The sequence below is a fragment of the Oncorhynchus mykiss genome, chromosome 2 (assembly GCF_057628025.1).
Source record: "Oncorhynchus mykiss isolate SJ-2025 chromosome 2, ASM5762802v1, whole genome shotgun sequence".
NCBI classification, from domain to species: Eukaryota; Metazoa; Chordata; class Actinopteri; order Salmoniformes; family Salmonidae; genus Oncorhynchus; species Oncorhynchus mykiss.
In genome coordinates, this window is record NC_143023.1 from 102,686,797 (window position 1) to 102,707,981 (window position 21,185).

The window sequence follows — 21,185 nt, forward strand, 5'->3', positions numbered from 1 at the left end:
TCTCTCAGGCTAGCTGATTTCTCTATCAACGCTTCCATCTCTCAGGCTAGCTGATTTCCCTTCAATGTTTCCATCTCTCAGGCTAGCTGATTTCCCTTCAACGCTTCCATCTCAGACTAGCTGATTTCCCTTCAACGTTTCCATCTCTCAGGCTAGCTGATTTCCCTATCAACGCTTCCATCTCTCAGGCGAGCTGATTTCCCTTCAATGCTTCCATCTCTCAGGCTAGCTGATTTCCCTATCAACGCTTCCATCTCTCAGGCCAGCTGATTTCCCTTCAATGTTTCCATCTCTCAGGCTAGCTAATTTCCCTTCAATGTTTCCATCTCTCATGCTAGCTGATTTCCCTTCAATGTTTCCATCTCAGGCTAGCTGATTTCCCTTCAACGCTTCCATCTCAGACTAGCTGATTTCCCTTCAACGTTTCCATCTCTCAGGCTAGCTGATTTCCCTATCAACGCTTCCATCTCTCAGGCGAGCTGATTTCCCTTCAATGCTTCCATCTCTCAGGCTAGCTGATTTCTCTATCAACGCTTCCATCTCTCAGGCTAGCTGATTTCCCTTCAATGTTTCCATCTCTCAGGCTAGCTGATTTCCCTTCAATGTTTCCATCTCAGGCTAGCTGATTTCCCTTCAATGTTTCCATCTCAGGCTAGCTGATTTCCCTTCAATGTTTCCATCTCAGGCTAGCTGATTTCCCTTCAATGTTTCCATCTCAGGCTAGCTGATTTCCCTTCAATGTTTCCATCTCTCAGGCTAGCTGATTTCCCTTCAATGTTTCCATCTCAGGCTAGCTGATTTCCCTTCAATGTTTCCATCTCTCAGGCTAGCTGATTTCCCTTCAATGTTTCCATCTCAGGCTAGCTGATTTCCCTTCAATGTTTCCATCTCAGGCTAGCTGATTTCCCTTCAACACTGACTAGTCGTGCGTCCCCAATGGCAGCCTCTTCCCTAAACAGAGACAAAATAAATAGACTATATAGGGTGCCATTTCAGATCCACCACAAACACAGCCGTATCAAAGCTCTCTGATTTCCCATCCATCCCACTGGGTACACACTGGTTGAATCGAATCGATCATTTCAATGAAATCACGTTGAACCAACGTGGAATAGACGTTGAATTGACGTCTGTGCCCAGTGGGAATGCTATAACAGAGTCTGAGCATGTATTCGGAGTAAGAGTGCTGATCTAAGATCAGTTTAGTCTTTTAGATCAGAATGAATAGCATGATATGGACATAGGGTAGGGGCTGGTCCTAAGGCAGCACTCCTCCTCTGAAATGACCCCTAAGTGTTTACAACAGACTCTAATGAGTCAGTCACCAGTCAGAAGACTAAATGTTTCAAACCTGTTACAGCTCAAACAATCGATGAGAAAAAGCAATAGGTCCTTGTAACAAAAACACCATTTCAATTAAACTCACACCATAACATAAAAGAAACAGGAAGACATACCTAAACATATTAACGTTGGAAGACAGACAGAACTACAAACCCGAAGAATACCCTTTTTGAAACACTGAGGAGAAACTGGGAGAGAGAGACCTTTGGATCAGGAACAACAGAAGTGCAGCAAGAGAAAGAGGGAAAGTTAAACTTCTTCATGAAGGAACACGATCCTGAGCCCAGAGATACCCTACAGTTATGTTACCTGAGAAAGAGGGAAAGTTAAACTTCTTCATGAAGGAACACGATCCTGAGCCCAGAGATACCCTACAGTTATGTTACCTGAGAAAGAGGGAAAGTTAAACTTCATCATGACGGAACACGATCCTGAGCCCAGAGATACCATACAGTTATGTTACCTGAGAAAGAGGGAAAGTTAAACTTCTTCATGACGGAACACGATCCTGAGCCCAGAGATACCATACAGTTTATGTTACCTGAGAAAGACTCTCCTTTCTAAAAAACGGTCAAAGTGGAGATATTTCGGTCTGTGTCGTCCGAAGCCCAGGGCAGAGAGTTCCTAATAGTTTAGCCCCTCTCTCTCTCTACCTCTCCATCCCTCTTTCCTTCTATCCTTCCTCCATCCCATCCCGATGAGGCAGATAACAGGGGAGGTGGGAGGAGGGCCGGGGAGGGTTTTGCATAGTGCTTTTCTGCTGCACTGGGGCGGGATGGAGGAAGGGGAGGTTTTTGCATGTGGGAGGCTGATATAAGCACAGGCGTGATGGAAAGAGGACTCTTCCTCTTCACTTCTACTCTACAGATTCAACGTGTCTCTATGGATTCAATAAACAGCTTTGACGATATCACAATATACTGCATATTCAACTAACATACCCTATATTAAAATATACTGAACAGAGAGCGAGAGACAGAGAGAGAAACAGACAGAGACAGAGACATATAGAGAGACAGAGACATATAGAGAGACAGAGACATATAGAGAGACAGAGACATATAGAGAGACAGACACAGAGAGAGAGACACAGAGAGAGACACAGAGAGAGACAGAGAGAGAGAGAGAGAGACAGAAAACATTGTATAGGACCATCCTGTAGAGAAAAGGTACCACTAACAGTGACCATCTGCTACATGTTCTCATTCACCATCTAACGAGCCAACCAAGCGTTTGAAAATAGCCTCGTTATACCGCCACAGGTTCCACTGAAAACCTTTAATCTCTCTTCATCAACAATTCTATCATACAAAAGGACACTATCACCGAAAATAATAGGCGAAATTCCCACTAAGGATTGGGGAACATGTCCCCCATAATAATAATAACATTAAAAAAATGAAGCATTGGTTGTAAGCAATGGCAAACTGTGTAGAATTGCAAGAAATTACTTTAAAAAGGCCAAATGTTCTCTCAGCCTCATGGCAAAATGTGAAAAATAGCATGGGGAGGGGGCCTGTCTTTTCAGCCCCCCCTTAAATACGATTGGCTACCCTTGGTGTGGTGCCTCCCTATTCTCATTGAGCGATGTGACGCGATTCATCTTCCTGTGACGAGGAGTATGACAGATCGGACCAATGTGCAGCGTGGTAAGTGTTCGTCATTTTTAATGAAAAGTCACTGAACACGAAAATACAAAATAACAAAGTGAAAGACAGAAACGAAAAACGAAACAGTTCTGTGTGGTGAAGACACAGAGACATTTAAACAATCACCCACAACTCAAGTGGGAGAAACAGGCTGCCTAAGTATGGTTCTCAATCAGGGACAACGATTGACAGCTGCCTCTGATTGAGAACCATAGCAGGCCAAACACATAGAAAACCAAAACTAGAACAACACATAGAATGCCCACCCCAACTCACACCCCGGCCAGCCTAAAACATAAACAAAAACAAGGAACTAAGGTCAGGACGTGACAAGCGCAGACAACTGGCTCATATTGAAGAGGAAAAGACGGTGTGTTTGTTTCCATTGGCTGAAAAACAGTAGCAGCAGCATATTTAAAAGTCTATGTGTGTGTGTTGTCAGTATGCATGTGTGTGTTTTGTGAGAGTGAGCGTATGTGAGTCAGCACAAAACAATGAAGGTAATGAAATACACAATAAAGGGTGTAAATTAGCTACATTACATATGTTTTGCTGAAATGTTTGTTTGCTGAACCTCCCATTCCTCCATGCTGAATGTTTGGCTGCTGAACCTCCCATTCCTCCATGCTGAATGTTTGGCTGCTGAACCTCCCATTCCTCCATGCTGAATGTTTGGCTGCTGAACCTCCCATTCCTCCATGCTGAATGTTTGGCTGCTGAACCTCCCATTCCTCCATGCTGAATGTTTGGCTGCTGAACCTCTCATTCCTCCATGCTGAAATGTTTGGCTGCTGAACCTCCCATTCCTCCATGCTGAATGTTTGGCTGCTGAACCTCCCATTCCTCCATGCTGAATGTTTGGCTGCTGAACCTCCCATTCCTCCATGCTGAATGTTTGGCTGCTGAACCTCCCATTCCTCCATGCTGAATGTTTGGCTGCTGAACCTCCCATTCCTCCATGCTGAATGTTTGGCTGCTGAACCTCCCATTCCTCCATGCTGAATGTTTGGCTGCTGAACCTCCCATTCCTCCATGCTGAATGTTTGGCTGAAAGTATCCCCCCCCCCCCCCCCCCCTCTTGCATTTTCCCGGAAAAGAGTTGTTGTATTCTGCATGGTCTTTATATTATTATTATTGTTTTAATTATTATTATTTTTAATTTGTATTATTATTATTTTTATTAGAATATTTATTATTTTGTACGTGTATTATTATTATAATTGTTTTAATTATTTGTATTATTACTTTTATTTGTATTGTTATTATAATGTGTTATTATTAGTAGTATTTTTGTGTATTATTATTTGTATTTTTATTATTATTATTATTATTATTATTATTATATATTTAAATGTATTATTACTATTATAATTTGTACTATTATTATTATAATGCTGATTATTATTATTATAATGTGTATTATTATAATTGTTATTATTATTATTATTATAATTGTTATTATTATTATAATGTGTATTATTATAATTGTTATTATTATTATAATTTGTATTATAATTTTGTTTGTATTATTAATTTTTATTATTATAATTGTTATTATTATTATTATTATTATAATTGTTATTATTATTATTATTATTATTATTTATTACAATGTTGATTATTATTATTTGTATTATTATTATAATTTTTATTATTATAATTATTATAAATGTATTGTTTCTGCATTGTTGGGAAGGGTTCGTAAATCAGCATTTCCCTGTTAGTCTACACCTGTTGTTTACAAATCATGCGACAATTAAAAAATGATTTGATTTGGAACCAATGGGAATAGTTTCAAAACTAAAAACTCCACCCACCTGAGACTCAAGGCAGGCTGATGCAAACTATCAAACTATTTGAAAGATTTCAAATAGTATTTGAACCCAGGTCTGGAAGGTGGTGCTGTTGGGGACCAGTGAGCTCATGACTAAGGCAGGCTGGGAATGGAAGGGGTGTGGCCGGGACAGACAGAGAAACAGACAGGGATAGACCAACACACACACACACACACACACACAAGGGTGCAAACGTGCACACAGACACACCTCTCTTTCTCATTATCAATGAGTCTGGCTGTGATTCCCGCCCTGTTCCTTCCAACCACAGTCTAATAACAGACACACCCAGCATTGAGCCCTGAGCATTGAGAACTGCCTGCTAACGTAACAGTGTATATTTAGACACACACACACACACACACACACACACACACACACACACACACACACACACACACACACACACACAGAGAGAAGCCCACAGCAGCAGCATCCTGTACATAACAACATTAACACCCCTAGTTAGTAGCTATTAAATAATTTAGACACACAAATGACTCTACAGGAAGTATGATCGCAATTGATTTGATTGTGCAGGGCCGGGCTCAGATTTGTTAAATAAACAAAAACAGAGCAAGTGAATGTGACTACACCCGCTGTCTCTGTCTCCTCCCTGCTGCAGAGAACACCACAGTGTTTATAGTGTTGTCTCTCTCTCCTCCCTGCTACAGAGACCACCACAGTGTTTATAGTGTTGTCTCTCTCTCCTCCCTGCTACAGAGACCACCACAGTGTTTATAGTGTTGTCTCTCTCTCCTCCCTGCTACAGAGACCACCACAGTGTTTATAGTGTTGTCTCTCTCTCCTCCCTGCTACAGAGACCACCACAGTGTTTATAGTGTTGTCTCTCTCTCCTCCCTGCTACAGAGACCACCACAGTGTTTATAGTGTTGTCTCTCTCTCCTCCCTGCTACAGAGACCACCACAGTGTTTATAGTGTTGTCTCTCTCTCCTCCCTGCTACAGAGACCACCACAGTGTTTAGTGTTGTCTCTCTCTCCTCCCTGCTACAGAGACCACCACAGTGTTTATAGTGTTGTCTCTCTCTCCTCCCTGCTACAGAGACCACCACAGTGTTTATAGTGCTGTCTCTCTCTCCTCCCTGCTACAGAGACCACCACAGTGTGTATAGTGCTGTCTCTCCTCCCTGCTACAGAGACCACCACAGTGTGTATAGTGTTGTCTCTCTCTCCTCCCTGCTGCAGAGACCACCACAGTGTTTATAGTGCTGTCTCTCCTCCCTGCTACAGAGACCACCACAGTGTGTATAGTGTTGTCTCTCTCTCCTCCCTGCTACAGAGACCACCACAGTGTTTATAGTGCTGTCTCTCTCTCCTCCCTGCTACAGAGACCACCACAGTGTTTATAGTGTTGTCTCTCTCTCCTCCCTGCTACAGAGACCACCACAGTGTTTATAGTGCTGTCTCTCTCTCCTCCCTGCTACAGAGACCACCACAGTGTTTATAGTGTTGTCTCTCTCTCCTCCCTGCTACAGAGACCACCACAGTGTGTATAGTGTTGTCTCTCTCTCCTCCCTGCTACAGAGACCACCACAGTGTTTAGTGTTGTCTCTCTCTCCTCCCTGCTACAGAGACCACCACAGTGTTTATAGTGTTGTCTCTCTCTCCTCCCTGCTACAGAGACCACCACAGTGTTTATAGTGCTGTCTCTCTCTCCTCCCTGCTACAGAGACCACCACAGTGTGTATAGTGTTGTCTCTCTCTCCTCCCTGCTACAGAGACCACCACAGTGTGTATAGTGTTGTCTCTCTCTCCTCCCTGCTACAGAGACCACCACAGTGTTTATAGTGCTGTCTCTCTCTCCTCCCTGCTACAGAGACCACCACAGTGTTTATAGTGCTGTCTCTCCTCCCTGCTACAGAGACCACCACAGTGTTTATAGTGCTGTCTCTCTCTCCTCCCTGCTACAGAGACCACCACAGTGTTTATAGTGCTGTCTCTCTCTCCTCCCTGCTACAGAGACCACCACAGTGTGTATAGTGTTGTCTCTCTCTCCTCCCTGCTACAGAGACCACCACAGTGTGTATAGTGTTGTCTCTCTCTCCTCCCTGCTACAGACCACCACAGTGTTTAGTGTTGTCTCTCTCTCCTCCCTGCTACAGAGACCACCACAGTGTTTAGTGTTGTCTCTCTCTCCTCCCTGCTACAGAGACCACCACAGTGTTTATAGTGCTGTCTCTCCTCCCTGCTACAGAGACCACCACAGTGTTTATAGTGCTGTCTCTCCTCCCTGCTACAGAGACCACCACAGTGTGTATAGTGCTGTCTCTCTCTCCTCCCTGCTACAGAGACCACCACAGTGTTTATAGTGCTGTCTCTCTCTCCTCCCTGCTACAGAGACCACCACAGTGTGTATAGTGCTGTCTCTCTCTCCTCCCTGCTACAGAGACCACCACAGTGTTTATAGTGTTGTCTCTCCTCCCTGCTACAGAGACCACCACAGTGTGTATAGTGCTGTCTCTCTCTCCTCCCTGCTACAGAGACCACCACAGTGTTTATAGTGCTGTCTCTCCTCCCTGCTACAGAGACCACCACAGTGTTTAGTGTTGTCTCTCTCTCCTCCCTGCTACAGAGACCACTGCATTGTGTATAGTGCTGTCTCTCTCTGTCCAAGTTGCTGAAGGTGCAACATAATCACAGTAATTTCAAACAGAAAAGTTCTGTTACCAAAATCCTTTATTCGTTTAGGAAAAACACTCCCTATTCTCTCAATCTTTTTGCATTGCATGCACATGTCCCCAATAGGGCCTGACTTACAAAATCAAATCAAATAAACTTAAATGTTATTTGTCACATGTGCCGAATACAACCTTCCCATGAACTGCTTTCTTATAAGCCCTTAACCTGTCTACGATACTGGTTCCCAATTGGGAATCAACCCTCCCACGTTCAGCTGAAACGGTGGCGCATGGAACGCAAAAATATTCTTAAAAATATTTAACCTCCACACATTAACAAGTCCAATAGCTCAAATGAAAGATAAACATCTTGTTCATCTAGCCATCAGATTTCTAAAATGTTTTACGGCGAAAACATAGCACATATATATGTAAAACCACCACCAGACACAGCTCATTCCAATAGCCAAAACATGCAATCAACAAACGCAGGATTAAAAAATAAATCGCTCACTAACCTTTTGAAAATCTTCATCAGATGACAGTAATATGACATATTACACAGTACATATTTTTTTTTTTTCAATAATATGCCATTTATATCCATAAATGTCCAATTACAGTGAGTTCACCTTCAGAAATTACTCAAAAATGCCCGCAGGAAATCTATGTAGCGCGGCAAGATAACGTAAATAGACATCATAAACTTTGACTAAATATACATGTTCTACATATAGTTAGAAAGATACACTGATTCTTTATGCAACCGCTGTGTTAGATTTATTTTTAACGTTACAGAAATCGCACACTATTCCATATGCTGAGACAGCGCTCAGTTCCAAGCTACATTTCCACGTAATGTTGGAGTCAACAGAAACACAGATTTAAGCATAAATATTCCCTTACCTTCGATGGTCTTCGTTCAGAATGTTCTGGAAGGCTTCATACTTACCCAATACATCGTTTGGTTTCAAGTCTTGCGTCTTTGTATTAGCTACTGCTAATAACATCAGCTGAAATGCACCCAAAACGTCCTCTCGTCCGGATAAGTTGCGCATCAAAACTTCAAAATTACACATTATACAGTGCCTTGCGAAAGTATTCGGCCCCCTTGAACTTTGCGACCTTTTGCCACATTTCAGGCTTCAAACATAAAGATATAAAACTGTAGTTTTTTGTGAGGAATCAACAACAAGTGGGACACAATCATGAAGTGGAACGACATTTATTGGATATTTCAAACTTTTTTAACAAATCAAAGACTGAAAGATTGGGCGTGCAAAATTATTCAGCCCCTTTACTTTCAGTGCAGCAAACTCTCTCCAGAAGTTCAGTGAGGATCTCTGAATGATCCAATGTTGACCTAAATGACTAATGATGATAAATACAATCCACCTGTGTGTAATCAAGTCTCCGTATAAATGCACCTGCACTGTGATAGTCTCAGAGGTCCGTTAAAAGCGCAGAGAGCATCATGAAGAACAAGGAACACACCAGGCAGGTCCGAGATACTGTTGTGAAGAAGTTTAAAGCCGGATTTGGATACAAAAATATTTCCCAAGCTTTAAACATCCCAAGGAGCACTGTGCAAGCAATAATATTGAAATGGAAGGAGTATCAGACCACTGCAAATCTACCAAGACCTGGCCGTCCCTCTAAACTTTCAGCTCATACAAGGAGAAGACTGATCAAAGATGCAGCCAAGAGGCCCACGATCACTCTGGATGAACTGCAGAGATCTACAGCTGAGGTGGGAGACTCTGTCCATAGGACAACAATCAGTCATATATTGCACAAATCTGGCCTTTATGGAAGAGTGGCAAGAAGAAAGCCATTTCTTAAAGATATCCATAAAAAGTGTCGTTTAAAGTTTGCCACAAGCCACCTGGGAGACACACCAAACATGTGGAAGAAGGTGCTCTGGTCAGATGAAACCAAAATTGAACTTTTTGGCAACAATGCAAAACGTTATGTTTGGCGTAAAAGCAACACAGCTCATCACCCTGAACACACCATCTCCACTGTCAAACATGGTGGTGGCAGCATCATGGTTTGGGCCTGCTTTTCTTCAGCAGGGACAGGGAAGATGGTTAAAATTGATGGGAAGATGGATGGAGCCAAATACAGGACCATTCTGGAAGAAAACCTGATGGAGTCTGCAAAAGACCTGAGACTGGGACGGAGATTTGTCTTCCAACAAGACAATGATCCAAAACATAAAGCAAAATCTACAATGGAATGGTTCAAAAATAAACATATCCAGGTGTTAGAATGGCCAAGTCAAAGTCCAGACCTGAATCCAATCGAGAATCTGTGGAAAGAACTGAAAACTGCTGTTCACAAATGCTCTCCATCCAACCTCACTGAGCTCGAGCTGTTTTGCAAGGAGGAATGGGAAAAAATGTCAGACTCTCGATGTGCAAAACTGATATAGACATACCCCAAGTGACTTACAGCTGTAATCGCAGCAAAAGGTGGCGCTACAAAGTATTAACTTAAGGGGGCTGAATAATTTTGCACGGACAATTTTTCAGTTTTTGATTTGTTAAAAAAGTTTGAAATATCCAATAAATGTCGTTCCACTTCATGATTGTGTCCCACTTGTTGTTGATTCTTCACAAAAAAATACAGTTTTATATCTTTATGTTTGAAGCCTGAAATGTGGCAAAAGGTCGCAAAGTTCAAGGGGGCCGAATACTTTCACAAGGCACTGTATGTCGACTAAACAGGTCAAACTAAGTGCAGAAGCAAGCTTTATGATGTTTTAGACGTGCAAAACAAACTTCAATTCAATCGGCCATCGTCTGCCCTTCTCTTGAGTGCTGGAAACAAAGGAATGGCTGGGACCAATTCGCGCCCATACGCACAGCCTATTCTCTCGTAGCACGCACTAATTTCACTCCCATAGGGTCAATTCTCGCGGGATTTGAACGATTTGAAGCTCTAATGAAAGAGGACATCTAGCGGAAGAGATGGAAAGTGTCCCCAGAATCATAGCTGGTTGGGAAGGGTGGGGGCCATGACGTCAAAGTTGCTCCAACTTTCATGGCCACAAAAACTAGTTTGGAAGAATGCCTGCCCTGTGAGTTCTGCTATACTTACAGACATAATTCCAACGGTTTTAGAATCTTTAGAGTGTTTTCTATCCAATAATAATTTTTATTTGCATATATTAGCAATTTTTGACAGATTTTTTTTCCAGTTTACTAGGGGTACCCAATCTCTCCAAAGGGGGCGTATGTCTGCCATATCCTTAACAGGTTTTAACCAACAAGCTTTAAAAAATAAAAAAGACATAAGTTAAAAATACACAAGTAAAAAATAGAAAATAGAAAATTAAAGTAACAAATAATTAAAAAGCAGCAGTAAAATAACAATAGCGAGGCTTTATACAGGGTGTTACGATACAGAGTCAATGTGGAGGCTTTATACAGGGTGTTACGGTACAGAGTCAATGTGGAGGCTATATACAGGGGGTACCGGTACAGAGTCAATGTGGAGGCTATATACAGGGAGTACTGGTACAGAGTGAATGTGGAGGCTATATACAGGGTATTACGGTACAGAGTCAATGTGGAGGCTATATACAGGGGGTACTGGTACAAAGTCAACGTGGAGGCTATATACAGGGTATTACGGTACAGAGTCAATGTGGAGGCTATATACAGGGGGTACCGGTACAGAGTCAATGTGGAGGCTATATACAGGGGGTACCGGTACAGAGTCAATGTGGAGGCTATATACAGGGTATTATGGTACAGAGTCAATGTGGAGGCTATATACAGGGTATTACGGTACAGAGTCAATGTGGAGGCTATATACAGGGGGTACCGGTACAGAGTCAATGTGGAGGCTATATACAGGGGGTACCGGTACAGAGTCAGTGTGGAGGCTATATAGAGGGGGTACCGGTACAGAGTCAATGTGGAGGCTATATACAGGGGGTACCGGTACAGAGTCAATGTGGAGGCTATATACAGGGTGTACCGGTACAGAGTCAATGTGGAGGCTTCATACAGGGGGTACCGGTACAGAGTCAATGTGGAGGCTATATACAGGGGGTACTGGTACAGAGTCAATGTGGAGGCTATATACAGGGGGTACCGGTACAGAGTCAATGTGGAGGCTATATACAGGGGGTACCGGTACAGAGTCAATGTGGAGGCTATATACAGGGGGTACCGGTACAGAGTCAATGTGGAGGCTATATACAGGGTATTATGGTACAGAGTCAATGTGGAGGCTATATACAGGGTATTACGGTACAGAGTCAATGTGGAGGCTATATACAGGGGGTACCGGTACAGAGTCAATGTGGAGGCTATATACAGGGGGTACCGGTACAGAGTCAGTGTGGAGGCTATATAGAGGGGGTACCGGTACAGAGTCAATGTGGAGGCTATATACAGGGGGTACCGGTACAGAGTCAATGTGGAGGCTATATACAGGGTGTACCGGTACAGAGTCAATGTGGAGGCTTCATACAGGGGGTACCGGTACAGAGTCAATGTGGAGGCTATATACAGGGGGTACTGGTACAGAGTCAATGTGGAGGCTATATACAGGGGGTACCGGTACAGAGTCAATGTGGAGGCTATATACAGGGGTTACCGGTACAGAGTCAATGTGGAGGCTATATACAGGGGTTACCGGTACAGAGTCAATGTGGAGGCTATATACAGGGGTTACCGGTACAGAGTCAATGTGGAGGCTATATACAGGGGGTACCGGTACAGAGTCAATGTGGAGGCTATATACAGGGGGTACCAGTACAGAGTCAATGTGGAGGCTATATACAGGGGGTACTGGTACAGGGTTAATGTTAGTTTCTATAGCATATAATCACATCAATAAATTTGTTATAACAAACTCCAACACTCTAACCTGTGATAGAAAAATGGATGAGGAGGACAAGAAAAAGAAAGTCAAAACGGGGGATGTTTACTGGTTGCTCAGACGGGAAAGGGGAAGTCCGTAACTCGTGGTGGATAAAACTGTAGACCAAGAGACCAGAGCTCCTCCGCGTTACGACAAACAGATGTTAAATCACAGTCTTTTCCCCCCGGGACCGTTTGGAACAGCGAAAATAAATAAATAATAAGCATTGTTTTTATTGTAAATCCTATAATACAGAAAAAAAGTAGCACGCAACCGTGACTCCAATGCCTGGTTTATTTATTAGTTATGAAAAGAATTCAAGACCTCATTTTGTTATTTCATTTTTTTAAAACTAAAATGCTTTGATTGCATTTCAACTCATGAATCACTGGTATGCTGTGTGATGACATGAATCACTGGTATGCTGTGTGATGACATGAATGACTGGTATGCTGTGTGATGACATGAATGACTGGTATGCTGTGTGATGACATGAATGACTGGTATGCTGTGTGATGACATGAATCACTGGTATGCTGTGTGATGACATGAATGACTGGTATGCTGTGTGATGACATGAATGACTGGTATGCTGTGTGATGACATGAATGACTGGTATGCTGTGTGATGGCATGAATCACTGGTATGCTGTGTGATGGCATGAATCACTGGTATGCTGTGTGATGACATGAATCACTGGTATGCTGTGTGATGACTTGAATCACTGGTATGCTGTGTGATGACATGAATCACCTGTATGCTGTGTGATGCCATGAATGACTGGTATGCTGTGTGATGACATGAATCACTGGTATGCTGTGTGATGGCATGAATGACTGGTATGCTGTGTGATGACATGAATGACTGGTATGCTGTGTGATGACATGAATGACTGGTATGCTGTGTGATGACATGAATCACTGGTATGCTGTGTGATGGCATGAATCACTGGTATGCTGTGTGATGACATGAATCACTGGTATGCTGTGTGATGACATGAATCACTGGTATGCTGTGTGATGGCATGAATGACTGGTATGCTGTGTGATGACATGAATGACTGGTATGCTGTGTGATGGCATGAATCACTGGTATGCTGTGTGATGGCATGAATCACTGGTATGCTGTGTGGTGACATGAATCACTGGTATGCTGTGTGATGACATGAATCACTGGTATGCTGTGTGATGACATGAATCACTGGTATGCTGTGTGATGACATGAATGACTGGTATGCTGTGTGATGACATGAATCACTGGTATGCTGTGTGATGGCATGAATGACTGGTATGCTGTGTGATGACATGAATGACTGGTATGCTGTGTGATGGCATGAATCACTGGTATGCTGTGTGATGGCATGAATCACTGGTATGCTGTGTGATGACATGAATCACTGGTATGCTGTGTGATGACATGAATCACTGGTATGCTGTGTGATGACTTGAATCACTGGTATGCTGTGTGATGCCATGAATGACTGGTATGCTGTGTGATGACATGAATCACTGGTATGCTGTGTGATGGCATGAATCACTGGTATGCTGTGTGATGGCATGAATGACTGGTATGCTGTGTGATGACATGAAGGACTGGTATGCTGTGTGATGACATGAATGACTGGTATGCTGTGTGATGGCATGAATCACTGGTATGCTGTGTGATGGCATGAATTACTGGTATGCTGTGTGATGACATGAATGACTGGTATGCTGTGTGATGGCATGAATCACCTGTATGCTGTGTGATGGCATGAATCACTGGTATGCTGTGTGATGGCATGAATTACTGGTATGCTGTGTGATGACATGAAGGACTGGTATGTTGTGTGATGACATGAATGAATGATTAATGCAGTAGCCTACTGTATATATTGAAATATAAGCCTAAGTTACTGTAGTAAGAGAAGCTACACAGGAAGCACTCTTAGGCCTACAGCTGGTTATACAAGGATACTATACTAAACATAATGATAACGACATGACTGTGAATTATAACGATGCCCATAATAACATTAAGAAGTAGAAGCAGAAGAGGAAGTGTATAGGAGTGAGAGCTGCGTGTCCTACAGTACGATGTGACCAACAGGTGCTGTTGCATTACAATATTATAACGGAACAGTGTAAACAACACTAAATACATTATAGGTAATCCCAGAGAGGCTGGTCTAATGAGAGGGGGAATAAACCGTGGTTACAAGCAAAGATTAGAAACAGACGAATTTGTGAAATTGTTTAATCCGACATGTTGTGGTTGTTGGTGCTCAGGGAATCAGTAGGCTATTAAACAAACACAGGCAACAAGCAGGATCTGTCCTATTTCTGTAGATATACAGAAATATATTTATAATTGATTTGTATACAGAGCATTCAGAAAGTATTCATACACCTGGACACATTACGGCCTTATTCTAAAATGTATTAAATTACATTTTTTCCCTCATCAATCTACACACAATACCCCCACGATGACATCACAATACCCCATAATGACATCACAATACCCCACGATGACATCACAATACCCCATAATGACATCACAATACCCCACGATGACAAAGTGAAAACACGTTTTTAGACATTTTTGCAAATGTATAAAAACTAAAAACAGAAGAAGTACTCAGACCCTTTTGCTATGAGACTCTAAATTAAGGTCAGGGGCATCCTGTTTCTATTGATCATTCTTGATCAATCTGTCATGACTTCAAATGATTGGACACGATTTGGAAAGTCAGTTAAGAACAAATTCTTATTTACAACCCCGGCCAAACCCGGACGACGCTGGGCCAATTGTGCCCCGCCCTTTGGGACTCCCAATCATGGATGGTTGTGATACATCCTAGAATTGAACCAGGGTCTGTAGTGACGCCTCTAGCACTGAGATGCACTGCCAGGGCTTCCTGACTGTTCAGGTCTGGTCTGGTCTGATCTGATAGAACAGCCAGGGCTTCCTGACAGTTCAGATCTGGTCTGGTCTGGTCTGATAGAACAGCCAGGGCTTCCTGACAGTTCAGGTCTGGTCTGGTCTGATCTGATAGAACAGCCAGGGCTTCCTGACAGTTCAGATCTGGTCTGGTCTGGTCTGATAGAACAGCCAGGGCTTCCTGACAGTTCAGATCTGGTCTGGTCTGGTCTGATAGAACAGCCAGGGCTTCCTGACAGTTCAGGTCTGGTCTGGTCTGGTCTGATAGAACAGCCAGGGCTTCCTGACAGTTCAGGTCTGGTCTGGTCTGGTAGAACAGCCAGGGCTTCCTGACAGTTATCTAGTTAGTGGATGGACCATTCTTATGATTCCACTCAACAATGCTGGGTAGATCTGTACATTTACACAGTTTTTATGGAGATTTTTTTGGGCGGCAATTTAAATCATTAACAATCAGTAATCTTATAAATACTTAATAATAAATGAAAGGACATTTCTAGAATCTGTTCCAAACCAAACCCTTACCAGGTAGTTGACTCATATTCTCATATTAATGCTAAGGCCACAGGTAAGATCACATGCCGATGAGTAACTATAGTATAAATACACTTATCATGAAACACTGCAGTTCACACACACACACACACACACACACACACACACACACGGCGTAGTAAACCCCTCCATATCTTAGCATAAACACACGTGCACACAAACATGCTCCAGTCCATATCTTACCGTATAGCGCCTTGGCGCCCATCTTGCTGTCAGATCTGGCCACCCCACTGCAGAGAGAGGAAGAGCAGAAGGAGGATGAGGAGGAGGAGTTACCAGGGTTACGTTGTCTGCCCTTCATCTCTTTTTTCTCCAGCTCTTCCTAATATCAGTGTCACAATGTGCTACAAACACTATCTATTCCTAATCAGTCTGATACAGTGAGAGAGTGTCCCAGCTAGCAGAATGGACAGCACTGGAAGACAGTCTGAAATACTGACCAGATGGCCCAGAGAGAGAGGGGGGGAAGTGTGGGAGGGAACTTGGAGAGAGAGAGGGGAAGTGTGGGAGGGGACTTGGAGAGAGAGAGGGGAAGTGTGGGAGGGGACTTGGAGAGAGAGGGGGGAAGTGTGGGAGGGGACTTGGAGAGAGAGGGAGGTGAAGTGTGGGAGGGCCTTTGGAGAGAGAGAGAGAGAGAGAGAGAGAGAGAGAGAGGCCCCTAGGACCTGTGTGTGTTACTCACTTGGCTTGCCTCATCGGAGGTCCCAGGTTATTCATGCTTTAAGACATCCACCTGGAAGCCAGAGAAAGAGAGGGAGAGAGAAAGCAGGAGAAAAGAGATTGACATGAAATGACATCGTGTTTTTCTCCAAACCTCAGCATGTTTCCCACCAGGGCTCCTCTATACTTGATTAATTTTGAAACATCTGTTGACTAACAACTCTCATATATAGAGTACAGTGGTGGAAAAGAGAGAGAATTGTGATGGTGATTCTCTATTATCTATGTTGAGAACCCCCTCCGCCCGAGGGGGTTCTCAACAGGCTCCTCCGTCGCGACGTCCCCTGAATGCCCATCTGCTAGCCACGGAACGCTAGCTGTCTAGAGCATATCGGACTGCTGGCTGAAGAGGTCCATCAGCCAATTTTATTGGGCTACAATATCTATTTTGCCAATTGGCCTGGACCCTTTTAATACACTGGGCCCTGCCGATCCATCACGACTGGTCTGCTGACGTAACTGCCCGAGGGGGCTTCAACTGACTCCTCCGTCGAGGCCCTTCTGCTAGCCTGCTAGCCCCGGCCCGCTAGCTGTCTGAATCACCGTGTCTCCAGCCCGCCTAGCTACTCACTAGACCCCATGATCACTCGGCTACGCATGCCTCTCCCTAATGTCAATATGCCTTGTCCATTGCTGTTTTGGTTAGTGATTGTTTTGTTTCACTTTAGAGCCTCTAGCCCTGTTCAATATGCCTTAGCTACCCCTTTTGTTCCACCTCCCACACATGCGGTGACCTCACCTGCTTTAAATGCTATCTCTAGAAACAATACCTATCTCATTGTCACTTAATGCCTAGGATTACCTCCACTCCTACCATACCCTGGTCTGTACATACCTTGAATCTATTCTACCTCGCCCAGAAACCTGCTCCTTTTACTCTCTGTTCTGAACGTGCTAGACGACCAGTTCTTATAGCCTTTAGCCGTACCCTTATCCTACTCCTCCTCTGTTCCTCTGGTGATGTAGAGGTTAATCCAGGCCCTGCAGTGCCTAGCTCCACTCCCATTCCCCAGGCACTCTCATTTGTTGACTTCTGTAGGCGTAAAAGCCTTGGTTTCATGCATGTTAATACTAGAAGCCTCCTCCCAAAGTTTGTTTTATTCACTGCTTTAGCACACTCTGCCAAACCGGATGTCCTAGCTGTGTCTGAATCCTGGCATAGGAAGACCACCAAAAACGCTGAAATGTACATCCCTAACTATAACATTTTCCAACAAGATAGAACTGCCAAAGCGGGCGGAGTTGCAATCTACTGCAGAGATAGCCTGCAAAGTTACTTCATACTATCCAGGTCTGAGGCCCTCATCACTGTCAAACGCTCCCTAAAACACTTCAGCGAGCAGACCTTTCTAAACGACCTGGCCCGGGTATCCTGGAAGGATATTGACCTCATTCCGTCAGAAGAGGATGCCTGGGTATTCATTAAAAGTGCTAACCTCACCATCTTAAATACGCATGCCCAATTAAAAAAAATGTAGAACCAGGAACAGATATAGCTCTTGGTTCACTCCAAGAGTGGCGTACTGCTTTAGCATTGAAGAGCCCCTGCGATATGCAACTTTTCAGGGAGGTTAGGAACCAATATACACAGGCAGTTAGGAAAGCAAAGGCTAGCTTTTTCAGAAATTTGCAACCTGTAGCACAAACTCCAAAGGGTTCTGGGAAACTGTAAAGTTCATGGAGAATAAGAGCACCTCCTCCCAGCTGCTCACTGCACTGAGGCTAGGAAACACTGTCACCACCGATAAATCCATCCATACTGTTACAGACCGATATCTATTCTACTCTGCCTTTCTAAGGTCTTCGAAAGCCAAGTTGACAAACAGATTACTGACCATTTTGAATCCGGTCTTGAGCCCTCTGGAGCAGGTATTCATCAAGTATTTCAATTAACACGTGTGCCTTGTTAAAATTAATCTGTGCAACATTACAGACTTGGTCAGGGACAGATAGAAAATGATTGTGAAAACACTTGCCAGTTGGTCAGCACATGATCTGAGTATACGTCCTGGTAATCAGTCCGGCACTGCGGCCTCGTGAATTTTGACCTGTTTAAAGGTCTTACTCACATCGGCTAGAGTGTGATTGTTCCAGAACAGCTGGTGCTCTCATGCATGCTTCAGTGTTGCTTGCCTCGAAGCCCTCATAGAAGTAATTTAGCTTGTCTGGTAGGCTCACATCACTGGGCAGATCGCGGCTGGGCTTCCCTTTGTAGTCCGTAATAGTTTACAAGCTCTGCCACAGTTTTTAGCCTGGTCACAGACAGCTAATGTGTTCTCCACTGAAGTTCACAAGCGAAGGGAAAAGGTGAGAAGAGGAGAGTGTGTAGAGCGATAAAAGTGATCATGCTGTTTATTTGTGGCTGCTATGAAAGTCAACTCTGTTTGTGTGTGATTGGGGGTGTATTCATTCCACAGTTCCTATTGAAAAATGTTTCTTAAATAAGAAGCAAACTCAACGAAACGTGGATAAACATACCTACATTTATTAAAATAGAAACTTTCGTTTGCAACTGTTGGACTAATGATTACACCCTAGATCAGCTAGATGCAGGCCAGAGTGTGCAAGGCGGTATTGAATGTGTCAATGTCTGTCACCTTGATTCTCCAAAATGTATCTTTACCCGTGCACCTACATTGTAAACGTTCATACATAGACTAGGTATGTTTCTATGGGTACAAGCACTGTCCATGACACAAACTGGCCACACCCACGTCTGTTTTTATGGACACAAGCACTGTCCATGACACAAACTGGCCACACCCACGTCTGTTTTTATGGACACAAGCACTGTCCATGACAGAAACTGGCCACACCCACGTCTGTTTCTATGGACACAAGCACTGTCCATGACACAAACTGGCCACACCCACATCTGTTTCTATGGACACAAACACTGTCCATGACAGAAACTGGCCACACCCCACTTTAAGGTTATTATAGTAAACGAAAACTGAAACTAAAATAAAAACTACATTTGGAAAAATAATTTTGTAAACTGAAATAAAAATACTAAAACTATCTTTAACAGAAAAACAAACTATAATAAAACCATCAAATTAATATTTCGTTTTTTAGCTTTTGTCTTCTAAACTTTGGGGGAAAATGTAATGGGGTTGTTAAGCTTTTTTTGTGGGGTTTTCAGATTTATAAATATGAGTAAATGTTTCTAAAAACCTGTTTGCTTTGTCATTATTATGGGGTATTGTGATGTCATTATGGGGTATTGTGATATCATCACTAATGGATACACTCTGCGGTAGACCACACCGGTTAGCCTATCATTATCATCACGAACAGATACACAAAGTGGTAGACATAGGCCCTACACAAACTGTACACCCATTCACATGCCGTTGTTTCCTTTTCAGAAACAACCTTTGTTGGTCAATTGCACATTCCGGATTGAATAAATCATGATAATAAAAAGAGTAAAAGCAAATTGCGATACAAAAACTAACGCGACGAGAAATGATGTCACTGGCACCCTTGTGACCAATTCAAAATGTGTGTCGCACTGACAACACAGACTGTTTTGGTCGCAGTATCGAACCCTGCTATTTCCTCAATCAGTAAGAAGCAATACTACATGGGAGGACGAGCTGGCCAATCAGCGGTCTAGAGGAGGACGAGCTGGCCAAATCAGCGGTCTAGAGGAGGACGAGCTGGCCAATCAGCGGTCTAGAGGAGGACGAGCTGGCCAATCAGCGGTCTAGAGGAGGACGAGCTGGCCAATCAGCGGTCTAGAGGAGGACGAGCTGGCCAATCAGCGGTCTAGAGGAGGACGAGCTGGCCAAATTAGCGGTCTAGAGGAGGACGAGCTGGCCAATCAGCGGTCTAGAGGAGGACGAGCTGGCCAATCAGCGGTCTAGAGGAGGACGAGCTGGCCAATCAGCGGTCTAGAGGAGGACGAGCTGGCCAATCAGCGGTCTAGAGGAGGACGAGCTGGCCAATCAGCGGTCTAGAGGAGGATGAGCTGGCCAATCAGCGGTCTTCTTGCGTGAATATTTGTAATGACTGGTATACGGCCACATCATTCTGCTATTGGAGTACTTGCACACCATTCAAACATAGAATAACTCCTTTTTAACATACTTAATAAAGAACATTTGGAAGTAAAACTATTTCACTCTGATTTTGATTCATTGTAGGTCATATTTCTAAGAAATCTGTAAACACTGGGCAGTTACTTTAATATCAACCTGTTTACCTACTGTACATTTGAAACAAGTTTATATACTACCAGAATGTCATGTTTTATGTCTGATCTGAGGTAAAGATATACCTTAATAAGGGCTGTTATGTTGAGTCAGAAGTAGTTATATTCTACCTGTTTCCCTTTATGTAAACAACACTCATTTTTTATTATGCATCATAATTCATGATCCAAAGTCCCGCACAAATGAATCATCCCATCCCATATTAAAGGGGAAGTTCATGTGGCCTTATTTTCACTCTCTCTGCTTCTGGTTGATCCCCAAAACTCTTTTTTTTATGTTTTGTTTCATTACAGAGTATGGTGGAAAATACAAGATTATGTTATAATGCTGTTATTGCATCAAATGGTTGTTTTATGCAACAAAATAAAGGGGTGTTAGAATGCTCATCTGTGTGTGTTCTACTGAGGATGGGCCTCTGGAAG

The 21,185-nt window shown here is 43.3% G+C and overlaps 1 protein-coding gene across 2 annotated transcripts in view; it reads right to left on the reverse strand.

Annotated features, from left to right (window-relative positions):
* The window catches only part of eps8l2 (EPS8 signaling adaptor L2), a 108,271-nt gene that overhangs the window by 61,413 nt on the left and 25,673 nt on the right, over window positions 1–21,185 (reverse strand). Inside the window, exons 2-3 of one of the 2 annotated variants that reach the window (XM_090214594.1) lie at window positions 16,506–16,556; window positions 16,007–16,053 (exon numbers count right to left, since the gene is read on the reverse strand). In XM_090214594.1, the coding sequence (XP_090070720.1) occupies window positions 16,007–16,053; window positions 16,506–16,540 (82 nt within the window). In that variant the 5' untranslated portion in view covers window positions 16,541–16,556. Of the gene's footprint in view, window positions 1–16,006; window positions 16,242–16,505; window positions 16,557–21,185 lie in introns of those variants that run through there. The other variant, XM_090214586.1, reaches the window with a different exon arrangement.